This window comes from Haliotis rufescens, unplaced genomic scaffold, assembly GCF_023055435.1.
Source record: "Haliotis rufescens isolate VD_foot unplaced genomic scaffold, xgHalRufe1.0.p SCAF_23, whole genome shotgun sequence".
Classification (NCBI taxonomy): Eukaryota; Metazoa; Mollusca; class Gastropoda; order Lepetellida; family Haliotidae; genus Haliotis; species Haliotis rufescens.
In genome coordinates this window covers 1,808,289-1,834,076 of record NW_025963924.1, presented here as the reverse complement: position 1 = coordinate 1,834,076, position 25,788 = coordinate 1,808,289, and the positions used below count along the sequence as shown (strand labels likewise).

The following is a 25,788-nucleotide window of genomic DNA, read 5'->3' as shown; positions in this document are numbered from 1 at the left end:
ATTTAGCACCAGCACCAGGTCACGTTAACGCTCACAGTGATTACAGTCCTAGAAACACCTCAGACTTTCAAACATCTAGATGTAAGACAACACCGTGCACAATCCTGTTGACGTAATTCCACAAAATTGTGGAATAATCTACACGAATAAATAAATTTACTGACTCATATACAGTGTTCCGAAATGTATTACCATACACTGCAACTGCAAACGTTTCTTTAATGCAAAGTTTGGAACCAGATTCTGACAAATTAGCCACTGCCGCCCTAGATTGGGATGTAGTGACCTGAAGGGACATAAACTCGACAGATTCCTAACTGACAGCCCAAGTTTGTCCTTGTGGTCACTTCTACATGTATGAAGGCCCGCTACACTACTTCCTTGTTTGTTGCAATTATGAACAAATTAGAATACGTTAACTGCACTACATAATAGGATATGAGGAAATTACAGTACATTACGTGTGTGAAGGCCTATTTGAAATATAATTTGGATTTATTTTATCTGTCCATACTTTCATCACACATTTCATCACATGTGGTAAATATAAACTTAATAGGTGAGTGAGTTGGGTTTAACGCCGCTTTTAACAATATTCCAGTTATGTCGCGGCGTGTCAGCTTAATGTGGGAGGAAAGCCCGAAGTGATGCAGGTCTCAGACGTTTACCACTTCGGTGAAACCCACGAGCACGGGTATGGGGCTGACAAACCTAGAAACATAATCGGGGCGAACCGGGATTCGAACCCACACTCATAGGTTTCTGGCGTGCCCAAGGGACGCAACTCTGCACATCGAATCGCGGCGCCTTAGACGACTGGGCCACCCGTGCCCCCAAATAAACTTAATAAATACTCCAAACTCCCACGTATAATATATATGTATCTTGTTCACATTGTGTAGAAATTAATATTGCGCATAATCCCATTATTCTGACTATTAAACCCGGACACAGTGTATTTTGCTTGATAACTGACCACCAAGGTGTATCGTGTGTAAATATTATGTATACACATTGACTATCTTTTGTAACTTGATATTCATAGAGGTAGAGGTATTAAACTAAGCGTTATCTTGTTTACCGATCCCAAGTTTTAGTCGGGAATAAAAGTATGTTAAGCTAAACAATGTGTATAAGGTTTCCAAATGTGTCGCTTTCTCTTTGTTTTGAGGGCGGTCGGGTAGCCTAGTTGTTAAAGCGTTCGCTCGAAAACCCGGGTTCGATTCCCGACATGGGTACAATGTGTGAAGCCTATTTCTGGTGTCCCCCGCCGTGATATTGCTGGAATATTTCTAAAAGCGGCGTAAAACCATACTCACTTACTCTTTGTTTTGAGGGTCACGAGTTGTGCCCAATGGGCGTGCAAGAAATTCGTGATCGCGGGTCCAAGTCTCAGAATCAGCCTGAAAATGTTTGTCAGCTCTAAACCTGCGCTTGCGGGTTTCACCAAAGTTAAACATGGCAGATGGAGAACCATTGGAACAGAAGAAAGATATTGTAATTTTTGCCAAGATAAGGAACATAATCAAATCATTGAAACTAAAATACCTTTCCTGTTATATTGCGCCCCTTTATTTGAATTTAAGAAAGCAATACCTCACGCGAAATCCACATAACATTATATTATTAGAGGAACTGACGTATCTTTATCAGAGTATTGCAGTGGATATGAACAGCTTTTATTTATCAAACATTACAGATCAGAAGAAGCATGCATGAATAATCCTTGAAGACTATTGTGATCTTTTAGCCTGATGTCTTCATTACATATATGTGACTTCTCTTCTCCTATAATGATATGTCAACACATTGTAACTGATTTAAATATATATTTTAGCAATATCCCAGCTATATGACGTCGGTCTGTAAATAATCGAGTTTGGACCAAACAACCCAGTGATTGCCATCTTGAGCATTGACCAAAGCAATTGGGAACGAATCTGACCACCCGATCCCGTTAGTATATATGGGTGGATTACAATGAGTTACATTCGATAGTAGCTTTACTGAAACCTTGGTTGTCTTTTGCCAATATATGAACTGAACTGGAACTTACTTTTACATGGTTTTGTTTTGTACTACATAATTTAATTAAAATCTTTTTGAATTAAAGAAAAATGTTTTAGGCATAATACTGTTGATTAGTTTCTTAGACATGTTACCTTTGAAAATCAATAAATTTGCTGTTTTCGGAAAAAACTTACATTTCAAACATGGTAAGGATTATGTGGTTGCAAAATCGTTTCTTACCCCAGTCTTCGTTGAACCAATTTTATTTTTGTCCCAAAATTGCCCACCTATAGATTTTTACAAAGTATTGCAGAAATGAGGAATGGTTATGTAGACATAATAATATACTGAACCAAATTAAAAACTTCACAATCCTAAAATTTTAACATTTTGACCAGTTATCACTGTGGGCCCTTATTGTGTATTTAAACAGTAATGGCCACGTATTGTCTTCAGATAACACTCGTTTTTGTGCAGATGAATCGATCAAAATCATGTGCACAGCACTATAGTGGCAAAAGTGGTCACGTGGCCATAATACCGGACGTGTTTTCAGCCATGCTTGTTAGCAGTCATTAACAAAAAAAGAAAAACACAAGAAAACAAAAGTCTTTAAGGCAATTTGTCATGCCACGCCTTTCAAATGCGCAACGTGAACGTGCCATCGGCATGTTGCAGACGGGAACGTCCGTAGCTGAAGTCGCAAGGACGATGGGTTGATTTACAGACGCGTCTACAGCAAACGGGTACCACCGCTGATCGCCCTCGGCCAGGTCGACCACGTGTGACGTCACATGCAGAGGATCTTCAGATTGTCTTACGTCACGTCCGTAACCGATTTTTGACGGCTACATCAACCAGAAATGAACCGTTTAGGGGTAGACTGAGTGCGCAAACTGCTCGAAACCGTCTGAGAACTGCTCACCTTCAAGCACGACGGCCATACTGCTGGCCGACTCTGACTCAATTACACAGACGTCAACGTCAATTGTGGGCACAGCGACACTTACGATGGACTCAGATGGTAGGGCCAGAGTGTGGAGGCGCCGTCATGAACGTTACGCCCAGTGTTGTGTACAGGAAGTTGACAGATTTCGAGGCGGAAGTGTCATGATTTTGGGTGCTTTCTGTGGCAATGCACGTTCCAGGCTTCTTGTCATCCGTGGCAACCTCAACGCTGCTGCTGCTGCTGCTTACCGCGACCAGGTACTGGCACCAGAACCTCTGCCTTTTATGGCAGCACATGGACCCGATTTGATCTTCCAACACGACAATGCCAGACCCCACACAGCAATTCTGACAAGGAATTTCCTTCAGAATGCGGGAGTCAACGTCATGGACTGGCCGTCAAGGTCTCCCGACCTCAATCTCATCGAACACGATGGCAGAAGTCTGCGCACTCTCCAGAACCAACCACAGAAATTGCAAGATCTTGTCACCATTTTGCAGCAACAATGGCGTCGTCTTCCCAATCATGTGTTCACAAGCATCACAAGGTCCATGCGGAGGCGTTGTGTGGCAGTTGTCAACGCACATGGTGGCAATACACGCTAATGAACTTGTGTGCCATCAGATTCTCGTGCTTGGGACTTATGATTTAAACTGTTGATGTTATTACCGAATACCGTAGATGCTTGGAACAAATTATGGTTACCACCGTTAATTAAAATCCTTCTTTGGACATTAATGATTAAAAGTTACCTTCTCTGATACATTTGTCCGTTGTATATCATATATGGGATTACTTTTAAAAATGTGAAGTTTTTAATTTGACTCAGTATATTTAACAACAGATTTTGTCAATTTCAATTGGCCCGTGAGGATCCGGGGTAGAATAGGTCTTCAGCAACCCATACTTGCCGCAAATGGCGACTATGCTTGTCGTTAGAGGCAACTAACGGGATCGGGTGGTCAGGCTCGCTGACTTGGTTGATGCATGTCATTGATCCCAATTGCGTGGATCGATGCTCATGATGTCAATCACCGGATTGTCTGGTCCAGATTCGATTATTTACAGACCGCCGTCATATAGCTGGAATATTGCTGAGTGCGGCGTTAAACAACAAACCAACCAACCAACCATCAGTTTTCAATTACATAAAAAGCAACTCTGTACAATTTCTTTTGTTTTTCGTCTGAGTTTATTTTGTACACACACGAAATCCTCTTTAGAACCATTTTGTATTAACATGTACCACTGCTAGTGATGTCACTATTCTATGTAACGAATGTGACAATGTCTTGCACTCTCTTGTGATTTTCTGATAAAACCAGTCTCTTCTCTGTGAATACGTTGCATGGGAAACTCGTTCTCACAAAATCTTTCATTTACGCTTTGTACATTTGTTGAAGGAGAAGTCTTAATTTTGGATTTGTTATCCTATTTGAAGCACAGCAAATGGAAAATTTGATCTTTTCTTGCAATGTGTTTTCTTCAGTTGTCGATAAAAAGAAATCATGTTTTGTCACGGTTTCACAAAAATGAATCAATAAGTCATCAATCCCAGCGAATGAACATCAACAAGTACATAGTTACTTAAAAAAACATCCTCATAAAATGCTCGTATTTGCCTGAAACCTTTCTGTGGGACATCAACGTAAGGTTGCCGGACTACAAGGATGCTATCTTTGTCCATATTTATTACTTCAATTGACTTAGAATTCAAAGATCAGTTGGTGATGAATGAATAAGTGGCAATGGTGACCTACATAGGTACAATCTCTGTATTTACATGTATACTGATGGTCAATAGTTACTTGAAATCATTCGTATCTTTAAAACATTCCCAAGCAAGTTTTAATCAATACAGTGCGGGACCACGTGTATATGTTGACATTAAAAGGTATATTTGTTGATCTAATATATTTGGGTGAATGAAATAAAGTTACCAAACAAAAGATTTTATTTCTGAATGGTAATATTGAGTTGATGATGTGGCGAGAGCGGCAACTCTTCTCAAAAGAAATCTAGCGCATTTGTTGAAAAAATATTGATAGATTCGGCCCATTTTCTCAGAGTTTCCACTTTGAGGCGCAGTGTTCGAATGCTACGAAATATAAGGTACCCGTTGATCTTGACGTTACCATGGGTGGTTTCATTTTCCAAATAAACAAAAATTCATCACCACTGAAATGGGTTACTGAGAGCCTAGGATATTCTTTTGTTTTAGAGAGACATTAGGAAGAACCGTGCGCCTTGTTAAATCAAAATCAATCGCTTTCTTGTGAGTGAGTGAGTTGGATTTGAACAGTATTCCAGTTTCCTCACGGCGTGTCAGCCAAATTTGGAGGAAAGGCAGGTCATGCAGGTCTTAGACGTTTACCAGTTTGGTGAAACCCACGGGTATGGTGCTGACCGTCCTTGAAACATAATCGGGGTGAACCGGGATTTCAACCCACGATCATAGGTTTTTCCAACGTGCCCAAGGGACACAACACTGCACAACGATTTGCGGCGCCTTTGACGACTGGGCCGGACGTGCCCCCATTTTAATGAGAGTCTTGGTAAACCCGAGACATCGTCTATATGTAGTGAACCCAGTGGTGATTCCGGAAAAGGTCCTTAGAAACCTATTATTTTGGTACGAGATGACGTATTGGACCACGCGGTCAGGCTCGGTTAACCATGGCAATTTCCCAGTTCTTTAAAACACACTGTTTCTTTAACAATATTATTTTACGAATCGACAGCAGGTTGTCATTCTGTACTGTTGGAATTAGCGAAAATATTTTTTAGTTTGACAATCAAATTAATTATTTCATACATATTGTGTGCAAACATGTGTCGCCAGTGGGGCTCCAACTGGCATCTTATAATTTAGCACGTGTAATAGTCGACCTCGGCTGCAGCGACACTTGACAGGTCGTTCGGAAATTAACAATAAAATATTTTCATTTTTGTTCAATCGTTAAAAGTTCAGTAACTATATGTATAATGTTGTTACATTATGTTCTCTGAATCCATATAACGATGTTCATATTAAAGTAATTGAATAGAACTTTGAAGAGCGTTATGATCACCAATACATTTCTCATGCATAACACAAGGCAACTGACTCACACAGTAGAAAATCAGACTAAAATGAGTTCTGATATATTTTTCAAATATTTCCCCAAAAAGAATGTTTTGTCAAAGTCTAAAGGTGGATATGTACGAGTATTCTAAATTTGGGAAAGTAGGGACTTTGTTTTAAGTTAAAGAACATACGGCACAGTTACTCGTATGTTCTCCTTAATGTGCTCCGTCGAAATCGGACACCGACGTTTGCACCTCCAATTGTCCCAGGCCTAACGTTAACCTAGCCAGGATGCATTCCTACGAGCGCTTTGAGTGTACAGCACATACAAAATCCATTGCATTAATCATAACTAAATAACTTCAATATAAAAACGAAAAAGATATTTTTATTCACACAAACTGATGCAGAGATGTCGCTACCTCTGAGGACGAATTATGACACTTGTGGTTACGAATGTATGGAAATGAAGAAATTCAAACGAATTTGATGGACATGATAGCATGTCTATTATTGTCAATATTATTACAAACAAATATGTTTATAAATAAATATGTCAACGACACCGTACTGCCCAGGGTGTCAAATTGTTTGCTGCACACACTTAACGTACACGTACTTGCAGGCAGTAGTATGTGTGTCTTCGGTGTAATCTACCGACAGTAATATGCACAATAAACATGGCTAGTGATGTGTTTTAAAGCATCCTTTGTTCCTGATGGAAGAGAGTATTTACCTTGCTCTACATACACTGATGGTTATCTATGTGGAAGTTTTTCTGTGAGGGCAATCTCACGTACATTTCAGCATCTTTTGCTCCTTAACCATAACAAATACACCAGCGTACTTATAGTATACTCGATATCACAGGTTGGCTGTGCGGTGTGAATCGATGTTGTAAATCCAGAGCCCTAGCGTCGTGTGCCCATTACATCGAGCGTCACAGAACGAGTTGTTACATTGTTGGACCGACAAGACAGGGTAAGTGTTCATTGCTTGATAGTGTATGGGAGCTGTGTCACCATCATTTGAGCGAACTGTGTGACTAGTTTTAGTTCTGACATGTGATCCACAGCCTCGTAAATGCCCTGAAGGTGAATATGTGAAGGTATCTCATTACAGACATGTCGGATATATCAAATATGATTTTCCCTACAGACATATCACAGATTGGTTTCAGACACATCAATGTTTTCAGACATATCATTCATTGTTATATGTACCTCCAGACACATCACAGATTGCCATTTGTTACGTCAGACAGATCACAGTCTGTTCGCTGTTCGATATTCACATGCAAATCCTGAACCGTTACTATTTTGAAACGATAGCTGAACGATGCCATCACAAAAGAACAACGCCATGACACGCAAGAAAATACTGTCTGTGAGAGCATTGGCAAGTGGGGCGATTGAAGAAAGCTAATTATACATAAATGATGGGTATTGGATACCGGGAATAGTACCAAAAAAGTATTTATGCCGTTTCAGTAGCGTGGTGGTAGCGTTTCAGTATTGTTTAAACAATATTTTGATCACCACCTGACACACCGTATACATGTATAGGCTGCCTCCACAACATACACTTCATATAGGAGCTGCCTGCACATGTCGGATATATCAAATATGTATTTTCCTCCAGACACATCACAGATTGGTTTCAGACACATAGAGAATCTCACGAGTTGATAAAAGTGGAAACATTCCGAGGCTTGCCGAGGATTTTTGCCACTTTTATCAACGAGTGTTGATATATTTGATATCAAAAGACACGAGGGTGAGATTTTATTTATCATCCAACATCATTCTTCCAACTTTTTCAATTTGTAGACAGTAATTAGCAGTGTCTTCAGTGTAAAAAGTACTGCTAACAGCTTCAGTAGCAGAGCCATCAGTGAAGTCATTTGATTGTGACGTCATGGTAACTAGTGACGTCACTATGGTCTTCAAAGTATTGTGATGTAATTTCATTGCAGCGATATCTACAGTGTAGATATCGCTTGCTCTAATCCAAGCGATATCTCCTGTGGGAGCCAGTTTTGGATGATAAATAATGTTTTCAGACACATCATACATTGTTATATGTACCTCCAGACACATCACAGATTGCTATTTGTTACGTCAGACAGATCACAGACTGTTCGCTGTTAGGACCTTCAGATGGAACAGGCAACGGCAACAACAGTCATTAATCGCGTCATCAGATCTACTTACCTTGCTGTAAACAAATACGTCCAAAACAGTTCAACAAGACCTTGAGAGCAGCTTTTATGAACCAGTGCAAAGCATATTTGCTTACCGCGGGACGCACATGGAACCCGCAATGAAATTAGTTGTCTTTATAAAAAGGTTCGCAGCATCCGCGAAGTTCGCAAACATTAAATTTAATCATTTACATTTTTTACTCAGTTCTTAAAGACGTATGTACATGATCAACGTTTCCAGAATTTAGCACGTGAAATAGAAAAAAGTAATGTGTAAAATCATGACATGTATTGACTTTCAAGATGTTAAGGGCAAGGAAACAACAATAGCCGTCGCCTGACCACAAAGAAACGAATCTCAAACAGAACATTTTTGCAGCCAGGAACCAGTCTTAGTGTGAATCGATTCATTGCAGCGCGTAATACGTTTGTAAGGATCTCGGTGGGGAACCAGTGCCCCCTATTTGAAGTTTCGAAGAAATCGAGTACTGACGTCAGGTTTAGTGGAGGCTTTGGTGAATGCGGGTGATTACATCACCTTTAAATAAAACCTACATTGTAGTATACATTTTCGAAGAACATAATTACGTAGATAAAAAGAAATATTTCTAAACATGTACTAAAACCCATATCCCACAGAAACAATATTATTCACATGCAAATCCTGAACCGTTACTATTTTGAAACGACAGCTGAACGATGCCATCACAAAAGAACAACGCTATGACACGCAAGAAAATACTGTCTGTGAGAGCATTGGCAAGTGGGGCGATTGAAGAAAGCTAATTATACATAAATGATGGGTATTCGATACCGGAAATAGAAATAAAAAAGTATTTATGCTGTTTCACATGTATATTTCTCAAGCATGACCAGGACTTCGAATGAAACTATATTGACAATATATTACCATAAGACACGTTCAAAGAATCGTGCATGTTTTAAAGAATCAGACTATTTCACGATCATCTGTGTTCACAGGATATACAAATGACGCAGATGGATAGGCTTTACAGTTGTTGACTAAAATATAGAAAGAATCCATAGCAACATCGATCGTCTGAATCAGCTAAAACTCAATGTTCTATGTTAAAGTGGTGATGCGTCATTTTGTTCTCTGTGTTGAAGGGACAAGACGACCACAGGAGTCGCAATTGAGAACTTACGGTGCTGCCCGGAATCTGATGCTCCGACTGTCGACCGCAATGTGGTGTTTTGTTCTGCACGTGTTTTTCATGAGTCTCGTGTTTAATCCCCCGTGGGCAAAAGGTGGGCACCCGTCAACAGAGAGGGCAATCTTGAATCGTCTTCTCAACTCGGAAAAGTATGATGCGACGATTAGACCCGAAGCAGCGGCAGGTCAGATAAAATATTATCGTCATTATCAAAAAAATAATAATGATTAATGATCTAATATTGTAGAGCGGTCATTTTAAAACTATTATAGTAGACATTTGTGTATGAACAGACCTCAAGCTATTTTTGTGTGAGTTGAGTAAAATTAGTGCATTTAGAAAATTCAGTTTTTAAAAGTATTTCAGTTATAATTATATCACGGCAAATAAGCTTGAGGAAAGCTATTTTAATGGAAAAGGCAAATTTGACACATGCCAGTAATGTTTAAAAACCTAAATAAGAGCTTGGGAATGATATTCACAAACCAGTGAGTGAGTGAGTGTGGTTTTACGCTGCTTTTAGCGATATTCCAGCAACATCACGGGGGAACACCAGAAAGGCCTTCACCCATTTTACCCATGAACCCGGGTCTTCGAATTCATCTTGAATTACATACAATTTTTACACTTCGTGCAAAGATATTGTCATAGCGACTGATTTGGGACTACCATTGTCTGAAGAACATTTGATTCCAAAGGCTAATTACCCTGTAGCCATGACATGTATATGTCTCCATAACTTAATTGCCATTATTTATAAGACACTAATCCCCGTTGTTAATCCTCACCAACATTCCATTGTATTTGGACTGTCAACCAACCTGGGCTACCGTATCAATTCCCGTTAATTACTGTTATTTATTGTATGACATTTATTGCCTCAACTGATCATACCCTGAGCTGCGTCGCTTCATCACGCCTATAAGTCCCATGTCCAGAGCAACGTCATTGTCTCTTTGTCTGTCCGCTGTTGTTCATTACTATATACATGTATGTGTTATCATTACACTGTTAGTCCGCTTGGTATTCCGAGTGCTGGTGTAGGGACGACGTCGGGCAGGATGTGCCGCTCGTAGGAAACGTCCTTAGGTTGAGCTGGAGCTCCGTTCACCTCATGTATGCCTGAGCTGGAAGGTCCGCACATTTCTGTGTTTGTGCCGTCAGAGCAGGTATTCCGCTCATCGTGTATTTGTTGTTTATTGTTAACATGTTGTGCATAAAATGTTCCGGGACAGTGATGTCGATTTTGTCCTTGATTCCCCCCAAGAGCCAATTCCCCGTTAACATGCGCGTTGACAATATCATCCGTAGGTAGGGCCTTCTGGCCAAGTTACCTTTTGAACCAGTGACGCCATATATCAATAAATATTACCCGGTGAATGTGATTTGTAGACCAAGCGCACCCAACATCATGTGCATAATTTCTGCAGCAATTTAGTAAGATTGCCTAAGCCAGAAAAAATCCAGCACGTAAATTACTCAGTTGGATGATCTCTCTATACTATTTAGAAGGACATATTTGCTTAACCTCGAAGCAATAAACCTCTTATTGCGAGATAAGCTCTACATACAAACCTATCAATAAGCATCCGTGCTTGGCGTGTACTGAAGAAATATGTTGCAATCGATACGGCTTTTTAAAAGCTTTCTCATATTTGAGTAAGGACTAGTGTAAAAGTACCAGTACAGTTAAACATGTATTGACATACTCGCCTACATGTAATGCGACATCTAGTTGACGAGTAATACAGTGCATGTGTGTTCATATAGAACCGTGGACGGCGACACATACAGTGTGTGTTTGTCCCGGAATATCAGGGGTTGACGTCATATACACTGGCTGTTTGCTTTTGTATATGCGAGATTGACGATTTATGAAATGTGTTTGTTTCTTTACATCATGGGTTGACGATATATACAATGTATTTATATACAATCCGAAGTTTACTTTCTACATAATATATGCGTTTTTCTAAACTAGGCGGCAAAAGAAAGTATAGGTCGAGTAAGAGTTTTTTTGTGTGAATTTTTATATAATCTAGGGAGGGGTAACAAATGGTTGATCAACCACAGTTTGAATGAAATTGTGCAATCACAGGTAATGTAAGCTCAAGGTAAACAATGGTGGGGTAAGAAATTTCATTTTCAAAAGTTGTCTGAAATGTCACCAAAACATTGTCAGACACACAACAAGTTCATTGTCGACACAGTTGCCTTCAATAGCGTGTATGACCTCCAGCTTCCTCAATGCATGCTGTGATACGCCGCCTCATCGATGACGTCAGTCTTCTGATGACGTGGACTAGAATCCGTTGCCACTTGTCTCTCAGAGCCTGCTGCAATTCTTGTCTGTTGACGGGAGGCTGATGGCGTGCTCTAATCTGTCTGTCAAGATGGTCCCACAGATGTTCAATAGGATTCATATCGGGTGAGTGGGCAGGCAAGGGCAAAACGTCAACGTTCTGCTGGTTTAGAAAGTTCCGAGTCAGTCTTGCAGTATGGGGCCTGGCATTGTAGTGTTGAAACAATGTCCCCTGCTGTTGGTTTTGTAAGAACGGAAGCACAACTGGCTGCAACACTTGGTCTCTGTACTGCACAGCGTTCAGGTTTCCCTGTATAATCACCAAATCAGTTTTCTAATCTCTACAAATACCGCCCCACACCACGACACCTCCCCCGCCGAATGGATGGACCTCTCGAATACACGCCGGAGCCAAACGTTACCCTCTGCGTCGATAAACTTGTTCTCTGCCGTCATTTCGAAACAAGTTAAACCGACTTTCATCAGTAAACAGCACTCGACGCCAATTTCTCACTTGCCAGCGTCAAAACCTGCCTCGCCCATCGCAGTCTCAGGCGTCGATGTTGAGCAGTCAGTACCATTCCTCCGAAACGACGATACGCTCGGATTCCAGCAGCACGAAGTCGTCGTAGTACTGTACGTTGGCTAATTGGATGTCCCAACGGTGTCGCCGTCGCCGTTACGAATCTGTTTCGCAGGTGAATGAGCCGTATCTGACCGTCTACCAGTGGTGTTGTCACTCGGGGTCGTCCGGTTCTAGGCCTGTCCTGTGTCCTCCCTGTCTGCCTGTACCGTTGAATCCTGGCTACTGTCAATGGTGTACAACCAAACCTTCTGGCAATTTGAACCTGTGTTGCCCCCATTTCTTCCATACCGATGGCTCTCTCTCTGCTTCTGTGAAAGTCGTGGCATTTCTTTTGTGTGCTTTCATCACGTGTGGTTATACCCTGCAGCCGAACGCATTTATACAGCTAACACGCACGTACAGTTTATGCCATAGGCAGGAAACCTGTTTCACCTTTTTTTGTCCCCGCACGAGCGCCGTCAAAGGTGGCGCGTTCGGGTGAGGTGTTGTTTGGTACCTGTTCCTAGGCAGTCATATTCCCAATACCCACTTTCCACTAGTTATCGCTGTTTTTGGGAAAATTCCAAATTGCCAACCTATACTTTCTTTTGCCGCTTAGTTTATATTTGAAAGTTTGGCGATATATACAATATTTGTTTCTTGTATATGGGGTTTGTAATATATTCAGTGTTTGTTTCTCTATATCCGTAGTTTACTGTTGAAAACGGTGTGATTATGTCAGTGTTCCCAGGGCTGACGAGATAGTTATTAAGTGTTTTCTTTTTAAGGTAAAGCAACACAGGTGCTGGTGGACTTGACCATGATCTCACTTGGACCTGTGAATGACATTCAAATGGTGAATATGCAAATGATTTCAATTAAAGAATGTGATGGAATGATATACTCATTATGCTTTCCAGGTTCATAAAGTCATTCAATGAATAATAACACCCTTTCTCACAGTGGAGGCCCAGGTAAACATCATACATGGCCCAACATTATGAACTTAAACAAATGAAATCCTTTAAAATAAAAAAACATCAATTAAATTTTCATCATTTATAGCAGTGGTACTAAAATTAGGGAAACTAGTTTCTGATAACCTTAGCCTTTTAAGAACATTCTTCCTGTCTCCTTCATTACTTATCATATTTGGCATGTAATAAAACCTATATGTGTTAAGATATTAAGATTAGTTAAATGTTCCAGAAAGTACAATATTTCAGTCGTCAGCATTCAAAAGTTCAAACGGAAAACTGTAAAATTCTTGAAATTTGAAGAGTGTCTCAAGGAATCACGAAATCTACGTTGCAGTCGAATGATAATTTATAAGACATATTATTGCAGTTTTCCAGTAATATTTCATATAAATCAAAATACCAAAATACTGCAAGGCGATTTTGCCAAGAAAAACAAAAGCATGGGTACACCAAACATGAGAAGTTGCAAAATTGTTAAGCATGTAAGCTACGTAACACACTGATTCATCTGGTTCATACAATGGATTGGTATGCCGCATACAAATATGCCGAATGTAACAATAAGTGAAACCTATTGTAATCATCCTTCGGTTTACGATCTGACAAGTTATCAAAGACATAAATATAATTTATGTGATATAAACTACGTTATACAATAATCTATAAACCCTTGATAAATTCACTTATTACTATCACTTACACTTCAAGGCCAATAAAGGGAGATAACTGTGTTTGTCTTATCGTTCCCTACATGTGAACGATCAAAAAAAGATGCTAAAAAGCGCCGAGCCAATGTCAATAAATGAGTGACACTGCATTGGAAAAGAGTGAAGGCAGCAGTTGTTGAACGTGATGAAGCATTTAAAACACCTACTTCTTCAAATCAAGGATGAGGAACCCACTACAGTCGGGAATACACCACAGTCCAAACACCAGCGTTCTAATGATGTAGATATTGTACCATCTCAACAGACCCGCCCTCGCGACTGACAGTGAAACTGCCTTATTGTGACCCCAAGAAAATATCACGAAGACGAATAAGTCGTGCTTCTTCAAACTAAAGGCGAAACATTGGATCATTAAAGTTAAAGAATGGAATTCTGCAGCGAAAGTACAAACGAGTCTGCAAAAGATATGAAAGACTGATATATAAACAAAACCATCCATATTCTCAATATGTGAAGATCACTGCCTTCTGTTCGACTTGATGAAGTAACACCTAGAAATAGAACAGCTGAAGAACTACGCCAGGAAGGAATAAGCCCCAGGAAGTTCACACGCCATCAAGAGGATGGCGGATTTGGCAATTGGAAAAGAAAAGCTGTCCATTCAGGATGCACAAGACTTCTTTGAATGAGGAAAGAAGCTTCGCAGTAGCACCAAGTATGTATTCGTGAGCTCTGCTGAGTAGATAAGATTCACAGAATATACTTGCTCAGATATACCAGACAATACTTGCAGTCGAGGGTACAATGCAGATCCATGTGGTGGTACCAGTCTCACTGGGAGTTCTGAGAACTCGCACCATTTCATGCTACTGTGAGCAGTGTCTAGCAGGCAACTATCACACCGTCTGGGTTACAACACATCTGTTAAAGAAGACGAGTCACGAGGAAACTAGAGTCACTGAATCTCGCCCTGCTAACACCGATACTCCTGTTGAATCACAAAGAAAGATTCATTTTACCAGTTCCAAAGATCCTGATCCAGTTCTAGGAACTGATAAGAACAGTACTCAAGGATATCTCCATTAATGAAGATGAATTGGTTGCGGTTCTGTACCAAAGAAAGTGGCACAATGGATAAGTATAAGAAGTTGACAGAGATGACAATGACTGTCTCATAACCTTTCTTGAAGTTGCCTCGTCTAAAGACTCAGCACAGTACATCTACGAATGGCTAAGCGCTGTTGATGAGCTCTGGGTTGACTTCCAGGACATCCTCTGCCAAATACAGGCACCAGAACTAAAAGTGCGAAGTGGAAGAACCTTCAACATTCGCCCAGAGGACACCAAAGCCATCAAGGAAGCATATGACAGAAAGACAAACTAATTAGATCCGTTAACATATTGGGGCCTGTGAACTACGTGACCAGAGTTGAATAGGATGTTTCCCCAACCATTTGAAACACTACCTATGTTTCACACTTATCATACACCATACAATGTACATTGCAAACATTCAGTGTACATACTGCCATGTGTACTTCCACAGTATAGAACTACTGTTTTCCCAGAGTCTAGATATTTCTTTAAAACACTTAAAAAGACCATATGCGTAGCCAAAGGGTTGACAGAACTTCTTTTCAAGGAATAAACACGTTGTTAGAATCCAAATCGCCACTGAATATACAAAACAAATTAAAATATTTTAGTATATATATGTTATGATGGTATTTGTTGAGTTGTTGTTTTGGAAATCTACCTCACAACTTAGGGTAATTTACGTTACCATTATGACAGCTGCCTGATAAAATGTAGTGTTGGCTGAAAGTTGTATGTGTGCTATTCGTAAGTTGACACTGAGGTTTGCTTGCAACGGCCCATAAAAGTCTGATCAATGTATCTTGTAAATTGTTATAATATACGATTGTCATTCAACATTATTTGATTTGTTTACTCCATTTATGTCATTATCTTCACAGGGACAGTGAAAACCCCCCATTGTTTTGATGATAATCCTTGTCAAACTTATTTTGAAGAAAACATTTCCTTGTCAATGTGGTGCATCCGATTCATAGTTTCTTAATGCATGAAAGGCAGGTTTAATTCATTTTTGTGGAGTGATAGTGGTAACGTTGCTTACTCCTTTTGAGGTTCATTGTACAAGTAGTAACTATTTGAAAAGTATGCATGTTTGAGGTTGGTTTTTTTTTGTGTGTGTGTGTGTGTGTGTGTGTGTGTGTGTGTGTGTGTGTGTGTGTGTGTGTGTGTGTGTCTGCTTGTACCAGTCCTGACTAATGCTAGCCCACTGAGATACCATGCCACAGTTTAACATGAATACCCGACTCAGAGACAGTAGGGTCAGAACAAAGATTGGCATGTTAAAAAATATATGTAAAAAATATTGTAACCTTGGAGCTGGAATGTTTGCTTTGTAAAACATTGGCATTGGCATTATAACCTATGTGGCATAATCGCTAGGGAATTTTGCACTGTGGAGTGAGTGGAGTTGGGTTTAACGCCGCTTTTAACAGTATTCCAGTCATATCGCGGCGCGTCAGCTTAATGTGGGAGGAAAGCCCGAAGTGATGCAGGTCTCAGACGTTTACCACTTCGGTGAAACCTACGAGCACGGGTATATGGTGCCGACAAACCTAGAAACATAATTAGGTCGAACCGTGATTCGAATCAACAATCATAGGTTTCTGGCGCGCCCAAGGGACGCAACTCTGCACAGCAAATGAATGCGCCTAAGACGACTGGGCCACCCGTGCCCCCTGCACTGTGGTAATCAGTGCTAAGTAAAACATGGCATTATAAAAAATGTGGCACTATAACCAGGGGCGACTGTATAGTCAAAATGGGGAATTGCATCGGACATCATTTTGGTCACTGATAGCCCAAATTTGAAAATGTCCACCACATGTTCACCATAAAACGTTTTAAAAGCTTTGCTGAGGGATTGAATGTTGTAACCTTGATCAATGATATCATGACAAAAGATGACAAAATATATCATGGAATTGCATTTCGTTTTCATTGTAGGAATTCAGCGCCAGTTTCCTCCTCCGTCAGGAGTGGCGAGATCCACGCTTAAAATATGACGATCTGAATAGAAGTATCGTTATCAGCGAGAAACGTCTCGACTCGCTGTGGGTGCCTGACTTGTATTTCCCCAATTCCAAACGAGCAAGCAGACATGAAATCACTACCCCAAATGTCTTGATTCTCCTGTCTCCTGACGGAACCATTTTGTACTCGCAAAGGTCAGTGTTATCTATTCACATTGTATTTAGCATTTCATTATACCCAAAGGAGGAGGTGCAAATGAAGGGTAGAGGCCCATTTTAACCCCATGGAAACATCAAATTTTAAAGGTGCGGAAAACTTTCAAATAATGGCATAAAGTGTACATTAAATGGCCGTCGACTAGCCTTTTTTCCTCTTTTAATGTAATTTCAGATGGAACATATTTGGACATACACCTGTAATTACAGATGCAACATGTTTGGACATACACTTGTAATTACAGATGAAACATATTTGGACATACACCTGTAATTACAGATGCTACATGTTTGGACATACACTTGTAATTACAGACGGAACATGTTTGGATATACACTTGCAATCACAGATGCAACATGTTTGGACATACACTTGTAATTACAGATGGAACATATTTGGACATACACTTGTAATCACAGATGCAACATGTTTGGACATACACTTGTAATTACAGATGGAACATATTTGGACATACACTTGTAATTACAGACGGAACATGTTTGGACATACACTTGTAATTACAGCTGCAATATATTTGGACATACACTTGTAATAACAGATGGTACATATTTGGACATACACTTGTAATTACAGATGGAACATATTTGGACATACACCTGTAATAACAGATGGAACATATTTGGACAATAACTTGTAATTACAGATGGAATATATTTGGACATACACTTGTAATAACAGATGGAACATATTTGGACATACACTTGTAATTACAGATGGAACATATTTGGACATACACCTGTAATTACAGATGGAACATATTTGGACATACACTTGTAATTACAGATGGAACATATTTGGACATACACTTGTAATTACAGATGGAACATATTTGGACATACACTTGTTATTACAGATGGAACATATTTGGACATACACTTGTAATTACAGATGGAACATATTTGGACATACACTTGTAATTACAGATGGAACATATTTGGACATACACTTGTAATTACAGACGGAACATGTTTGGACATACACTTGTAATAACAGATGGAACATATTTGGACATACACTTGTAATTACAGATGGAACATATTTGGACATACACTTGTAATAACAGATGGAACATATTTGGACAACAACTTGTAATTACAGATGGAATATATTTGGACATACACTTGTAATAACAGATGGAACATATTTGGACATACACTTGTAATTACAGATGGAACATATTTGGACATACACCTGTAATTACAGATGGAACATATTTGGACATACACCTGTAATTACAGATGGAACATATTTGGACATACACTTGTAATTACAGATGGTACATATTTGGACATACACCTGTAATTACAGATGGAACATATTTGGACATACACTTGTAATTACAGATGGAACATATTTGGACATACACTTGTAATTACAGATGGAACATATTTGGACATACACTTGTAATTACAGATGGAACATATTTGGACATACACTTGTAATTACAGATGGTACATATTTGGACATCCACTTGTAATTACAGATGGAACATATTTGGACATACACTTGTCTCCAACCAACGTTTATTTTTCACAATACATTTTTTCTGGACAATCTGCATATCCAGTGAACAAATATGTTTTTGAAAATATTTCGCAAACAAAATCCAAGCGTCCCAGAAATGAAATGGCCAGACCCTTAGACCCGCAGTCAAACTGACATCGACTCTGTATGTATGATTTACGAATCTATCACAGCTGTGTTTCAATACATTGCCTGGGAACCTGAAGAAGGGCAAATGTGTTTGTGGTAATGCACCGACAGTTTTCCATTTTGATTTATGTTCGAGACAAAACTTGTTTCTGTATCTGCTTCAAGACAATAATATCTGTTGGCACACCACAACACATTTGTAAATTCTGGTGTAAATTATTAAACAATCGCAGAAGGGGGAAAACAACAACACCTGGTGTCTTGTTTCAGGTTGTCTGTGACGCTAGCATGTCCCATGAACCTCATCAACTTCCCCATGGATAAGCAAACCTGTCACATCGACATGGAAAGTTGTGAGTAAAACTAAAGAAAGAGTACCTTATTCACTATGTTGAAAATGTTGGGGACATTCATCTTATAGTACAATGGTTCTACAAGAGCGCGTCAGATGAACCATTGCCCGAACACTGATCCACCAGTATAACTGAAGGATGTGTGGGTACTTAAATAAGACAGATATTAGCTTTCTAAAACCATTTGGCTTCATTTCTTCGCCTTCTCGATTCGGTAATTCGATCTTAGGAAAAGATACCTCACACAGAACACATACACTCTGCAAAAAAGAAACGCACAAGTTGATTTTTAGTTAATTTATTGCACCTAATAAAGTCGATATATTTAATTTAATATCATAGATACAAATATGAAAGTTTGGAGCTCGATAGTCACATGTTGTCGTTGTACAAAGGCATTGAAAACTGTTCATTGTCATGTCACACACGGCACACAAGGTTGCGCTGAAGTCAGTGTCTTGTGTGACCGCTCCGGGCAGCAATCACGGCTATGCATCGCCTCGTACTGACTGTACCCCGTTGGCCAGTTGTGGGAGTGTCTGCGGCGTGTTCTGACTTTGACGTACACGTCGATCGAGTTCATCCCAGAGGTGTTCAATTGAGTTGAGATCTGGACATCTCGACGGCCAGGGCAAGTCGTGGATGTTGGCATTATGAAGGTAGTCTACCGTGATACGAGCTGTGTGCGGCGGAGCGCTGTCCCGTTGAAACAGCTCCCTCTGGCGGTCAATGATTGGAAGAAAAGGAGTTTGAAGAACTTGATTCATGTAGCGATTTGCTGTCAAACTTCCCTGAACCTAAACCAAGTCAGATCTCCAGGTGTAGGATATGGCCCCCCACACCATGACACTACTGCCAACGAAATTGTCGAATTCACGTACACAGTGTAGGACAAAACGTTCATTTCGACGACGATAAACGCGTTGTCTTCCATCTCGCCAGTGAAGAAGAAATAGTGATCCATCGCTAAACCACACTCGTCTTCAGTTTCTCAAATTCTAAGGCTGTAAGGTATGGCGCCAACGCAAGCGTCGCTGTCGATGGATCTGTTGCAAAACAGGGACGATAACTGGTCTTCTGGGTCGGATTCCAGACTCCCGAAGGTGGTTCCTGACAGTCTGGTTCGATATCCTCCTCAAACCAGGGATGCGTCCTGTAGTCTCCGTAGCTGTGGCATTGCGATGACGTAGGTGGAACAGTCGAATGTAGCGATCCTGTGCAGGGGTGGAAACTCTTGGTCGGTCGGTTCTCGGACGGTCTGCAGTGGAACTGTGCGTTTCGGTCCCAAAGGCGGCAAATGGTGCTGTTGTGGACGTTGAAGTTGCGTGCAAAAGAAGACTGCGATTCCCCTCTTTGGATACGTCCTGTGGCGATGTTCCGATCGGCAGCGCAGAGTCTCGCCATTTTCGAACTTAAAAAAAATGTTGACAATTGAATGACAAATTATTGGCTTATGCTTGCCTTTTTGAAGCCACTACCACGAGTTACGACTGCCATAACTTGCACGTGCATTTTGCTTTACTGTTTTCGTCCATGACATTTTGAACAAGTGTGAAAATAATGCCGTTTAAGACATTGCAAATCGACAATGGCTGCATTTTGACGCACCGTTTGTCGAATATCAGGCCACCAACATTTTCCAATAACATATGTCCAATTTATATACCGGATTTTTGGGGCAGTGAGTACATGAACTACATACTACCTGTGCGTTTCATTTTTTGAAGAGTGTACATACATACACGTACACCGTTTTGAGTGTAGATGACATGACGCTGTGAAACGATCGTCGACAGGATATGACAATATCCACAAGACTATGCCAGCATTATTCTTTATTATTTTGCATTGGACACTCCCCGATTACATTCGTTTACGAGATAGGGAAATCATATATTCTTGTCTGTACGCTGCGCTCACTCATACCGAGAATTTAGAAGCCTTGAGGAGATGGACATGTCGTTCACGTAGATCGGTATAAAATATCTGATTTTTTAATGAAATGGTTTAACGATGCTTTATGTAGGACGAGGGGCAGTCGGGTAGTGCTTACACCTTTCTTTCGTCATGTCGAAGACTGTGTGTAAAGCCTATTGCTTGAGTCCCGAGACATTTTTGAAAAATTGCTATAAGTGGACTAAAACCCAACTCACTAACTCGCTCGTTACAGACAGCCACACGTCAACAGATATCTACTACGAATTTGCGACTGAACGGGATGCTGTGGACAGCCGCCCGGGGGTACAGATTCCAGATTTTCTGATAACCGACGTGACAGTGGGGAATTGCCAAAACAAATACACGACCGGTAAGAAGGGGCCTTAGTGTGGAAACCTGAAAATCCTTGTCGATTCCAGTGTAAAATGTGAAAACTCCTTTGTTGGTTTGTTGTTTAACGCCGCACTCAGCAATATTCCAGCTATATGACGGCGGTCTGTAAATAATCGAGTTTGGACCAGGCAATCCAGTGATTAATATTATGAGCATCGATCCACGCAATTGGGTATAAGGGGGTCAGTCGAGGCGAGGTGAGGTGAAATGGGGATTAACGTCGAGTACAAGATTATTTATTCATATAAAGACATGTGACGACTAATGTCGGTTTGATAGGGCTAGCCTAGTGAGATACCATGTCGCAGTTTAACATGGACACCCAACTCACTCATCAGGCACTCCGACCCGGCCAGTCCTTGTTTTAGTCCCTTAATGCCGAGCGTCAGGCAGGGTCACAACCATCTTTACCATCTTTTAACGTCCTCCGTTATGACGCGATCAAAGGGATCGAATCAACGACACCGTGGAGGATTGGAGCTGAACTGAGTATTTCATAAGCTGCTACCAGATTGCAAATCCATGCTGAAGACTGCATGCGCGTTTGCTGATTTAACTATTTAACACAATCCATGATGCAACATCAACCATTTCACGCGGAAGGGTGAATCGTTTGTTCATCTTTAAAGACAACCAGCGAACGGTTTTTTTCCATGCGCTGCTTTTTTCAACAGCAACGTTTACAGTACCGGGAGCGGTCGAGTAGCCTAGTGGTTAAAGCGTTCGCTCGTCACGCCGAATACCCGGGTTCGATTCACGACATGGGTACAATGTGTGAAGCCCATTTCTGGTGTCCCCCGCCGTGATATTGCTGGAATATTACTAAAAGCGGCGTATACTCACTCACTCATTGACAACAAGTCGCATTTATTATTCCAAACCATAACAAATAGTCAAATTGCTCTGGGATGGAAAAATACTTTTCAATGTCAGGTTGTCAAAACGTTTATCTGACTTTTAGTTTTATTCCGGGCTTGAGCCTGACTACTGCTGAAGGAATACCTGGTTTTGCGACCTGAAGATTTTCACCATTATTGCCTTCTTTCAAGGGTACAGTGGTGGTTCTGTCTTTGGCACCGCAATTCGCTGTACGGAGTTGCATTCCTTAGGCGCGCCAGTAACCTACCATCGTGAGTTCAAACCGCGAATTCGTTCGGAATATGTTTCTAGGGTTGTCAGTACAATACTTGTGCTCATAGGTTTCAAAAAAATCATAAACGTTTAAAACCATCGCAGGTTCAGTCTTTTCTCTAACATCAAGCTGACACGCCATGATAGAACTGAAATACTGTTCAAAGCGGCGTTAAACACACATCAACCACTCAAGAACTATTTTCAAATAATGAAAAACCCATATTTGTCCGGCTTATCCCGTAGGAGCCTACACATGTCTCAGGGTTGACGTCAGTATAGAAAGAGAGATCGGCTTCTACGCTACACAGACCTACGTCCCAAGCATCCTCATCGTCGTGTTGTCCTGGGCCTCGTTCTGGATCGACCACGAGGCAGTTCCCGCCAGAATCTCCGTGGGGCTCCTAACAGTGCTCACCATCACCACCCAGAGCTCAGGTGCGCGCGCACAACTTCCCAGGGTTCCTTACGTGAAGGCCATCGACGTGTGGATGTCGGCGTGCCTGGTGTTTGTGTTTGCCGCCTACATGGAGTATGCTGTCGTCACGGTGATGTTCCGACGACACAAGAAGGTGCTGAAACAGGACGATTCCATATCTCAGGTAATTGTCATGAACACATCACTATAATAATATTTCATATCCCAAAGGTAATTATTTACGGTAAAATCTTGAAGCGACCCTTAAATCATTCCAGCAACGCAAGCAGTTTGGATTAAAGTCACGCAAATTAAATTTCGTGACTGTTCACTTAACTTTTATAATAAAAGAGAAACGACGAATACATGGCTACGGAAGCCTTTTAGGGCCATTTGTTTTTTAAATTTTTTTCGATACTATCTTGAAATTTCAAGATACTAAGTTGAATTTTCAAGAAACTAAGTTGAAATTTCAAGATACAAAAGTTAAAATTATAAGATACAGAAGTTGAAATTTTAAGATACAGAAGTTGAAATTTCATGGCTTCAGCGACATGCTAAATTCTTGCGATGAAAACGGGCAATAGTCTGTGGAGCATTGTCACTTTTTAATATTCCGAGGGCGAGGTAGAGTTAGGCGCTGATTCTTTCACTGCTGCAAGATACGCTATGGTTTCCAGTGGAAAAGCCGCACAAATTAACTTTTATCTTTAACACTTTTCTTTTTTGGTTACATCCAACTAAAAACCTCTTTTTTATATAAAACCTGACGACAAATTATTTACCTGAAACATTATGTTCACTTTGTTGTGGGTTTAATAACGCTTTGATCAGTAATTCTGTCTCATCATGGTGTGTCTCTTAATGGGTAAAAGAAGCCCGAAGTGATGCAGTGATACATGACAAAGGGTAGGGTGCTGTTTGTTTGTTTGTTGTTGTTTAACGTCGCACTCAGCAATATTCCAGCTATATGACAGCGGTCTGTAAATAATTGAGTCTTGAAAAGACAATCCAGTGATTGACATTATGTGCATCGATCCACGCAACTGGGATCGATGACATGCATCAACCAAGTCAGTGACCCTGACCTCCCGATCCCATTAGTCGCCTCTTACGACAAGCATAGTCGCCTTTTACAGCAAGGTGAGCTACAGTGCTGTAACATTTTTTGTAAATATAGGTGATTTAGAGACACGATTACAAGTAGAATCGATAGTTTCCTTGGAGTCTCAATTATTAAGGTAACTTCAGTTAGCCGTGTTATATTTATATCTTCCCAGCTTAACCAGTTAACCAAAGAACCATCACGGGATGAGGTGAAGACCGGAAATGGAAAACCGGAAATGCGCAATGCTGACTACTCCAAAGACAGAAGCAGACAAGTCGATAACATTTCCAAATACGGATTTCCGATTTCCTTCCTTGTATTCAACATCGTGTATTGGGTGTATTACTTACACCTCGCCTGACTGGACCCACGCAAGGCCATCTGTCATTTGGTTGAACGGGTTGACAGCAATGACACACTAAGACTGCAACCTGTCACGTTCCCGAAAAGGCCTCATTGCAAACATGCAGTGATGTTCATGTACATTTTCAATGCATATACACGTTTCTCAATGATATCAAAAGTTACATTTAGCAATATATGATATACCGTATTCGACGTAATAAGCGCCCCGCTCTAATAAGCGTCCACGGTGATATTTGCTAATATATTGGCTAGTGAACAATCCCAATTAGCACCCCTTCCGACTGATCAATGTACACAAGACTTATTTATTCGTGTATAACCCGCACTCGTGTCTTATATGCACCCTTAATTATGGGCAGTTGAATTCTGGAAAAATATATCTGTCGTATGTAAACATTTCAGGATGTCAGCATTAACCACGAAATTTACGATCTTTCAACTCTGTTTTTTCACCAAAATAATATTCTTATAAGAAGCCCCCATTCCTAATTTTGAAATTACGTCGAATACGGTATGTAATGTACAGAGCGAGTGAGTTGGTTAAATGCCACCGTGACCCCGCTTTGTTACATAGGGGCATCAGTTTGTTGCGGGAGGAAAGCAAGGAGTACATGTTATGCGGGTCTTAGGACTTTGGTAAAGCTCACGAGCACGGGTATGGTGCTGACAAACCTAAAAACATTATCATGGCGAAATGGGATCAGGATACACAACCATAGATTTTGGCACGCCTGTCGGATTATGTAGATGCTTAAGAAGTGGATAAGCTATTTAAGTTGCAGTATGCAGTCTTACAGCATAACATAAACGTCGTGCGTGAGTAATATTATTATTGTTGATGTTTATGGCATAGGCAACGTTATGAACTGAAGGGCAAAATATAGCATACATCCACGTTTGATGGAGGAATAAATGGAAGAAACGGGTATCACTGCTGGATTTGTTTGGGACAGTAAGATTGTAGTGTTTCGGTGACTATTTTAAGACTAGTAACTTTTGATGACGTTTGTACCTTTTTGAACTAATTCAATTTTTAAGTGTATACTTTTGCCCGGCAGTTTACTTTTTCAGCTTCTTAGGAACTATTTGTTTTATGAAAGCTCTATTTCTTGTCAATCTTCCTCCACAAAATAATATTTAGGTAGCTCAATCACCCAATTATTCCAGTTGTTGTCATATTAATTACACTGTCGTGAGATCAATGTT

General features: G+C 40.5%; 1 protein-coding gene across 1 annotated transcript; it reads left to right on the top strand.

Moving 5' to 3' along the window:
• The first annotated feature begins 14,585 nt into the window (after nucleotides 1–14,585).
• Nucleotides 14,586–24,592, top strand: LOC124140182 (glycine receptor subunit alpha-2-like). The gene is made up of 7 exons (XM_046507599.2): nucleotides 14,586–14,634; nucleotides 15,110–15,222; nucleotides 16,959–17,179; nucleotides 19,146–19,228; nucleotides 21,399–21,536; nucleotides 22,937–23,292; nucleotides 24,389–24,592. Exons 1-7 carry the CDS (start codon nucleotides 14,586–14,588, stop codon nucleotides 24,575–24,577), a joined length of 1,149 nt encoding a protein of 382 aa, XP_046363555.2. The 3' UTR covers nucleotides 24,578–24,592.
• Nucleotides 24,593–25,788: the final 1,196 nt, after the last annotated feature.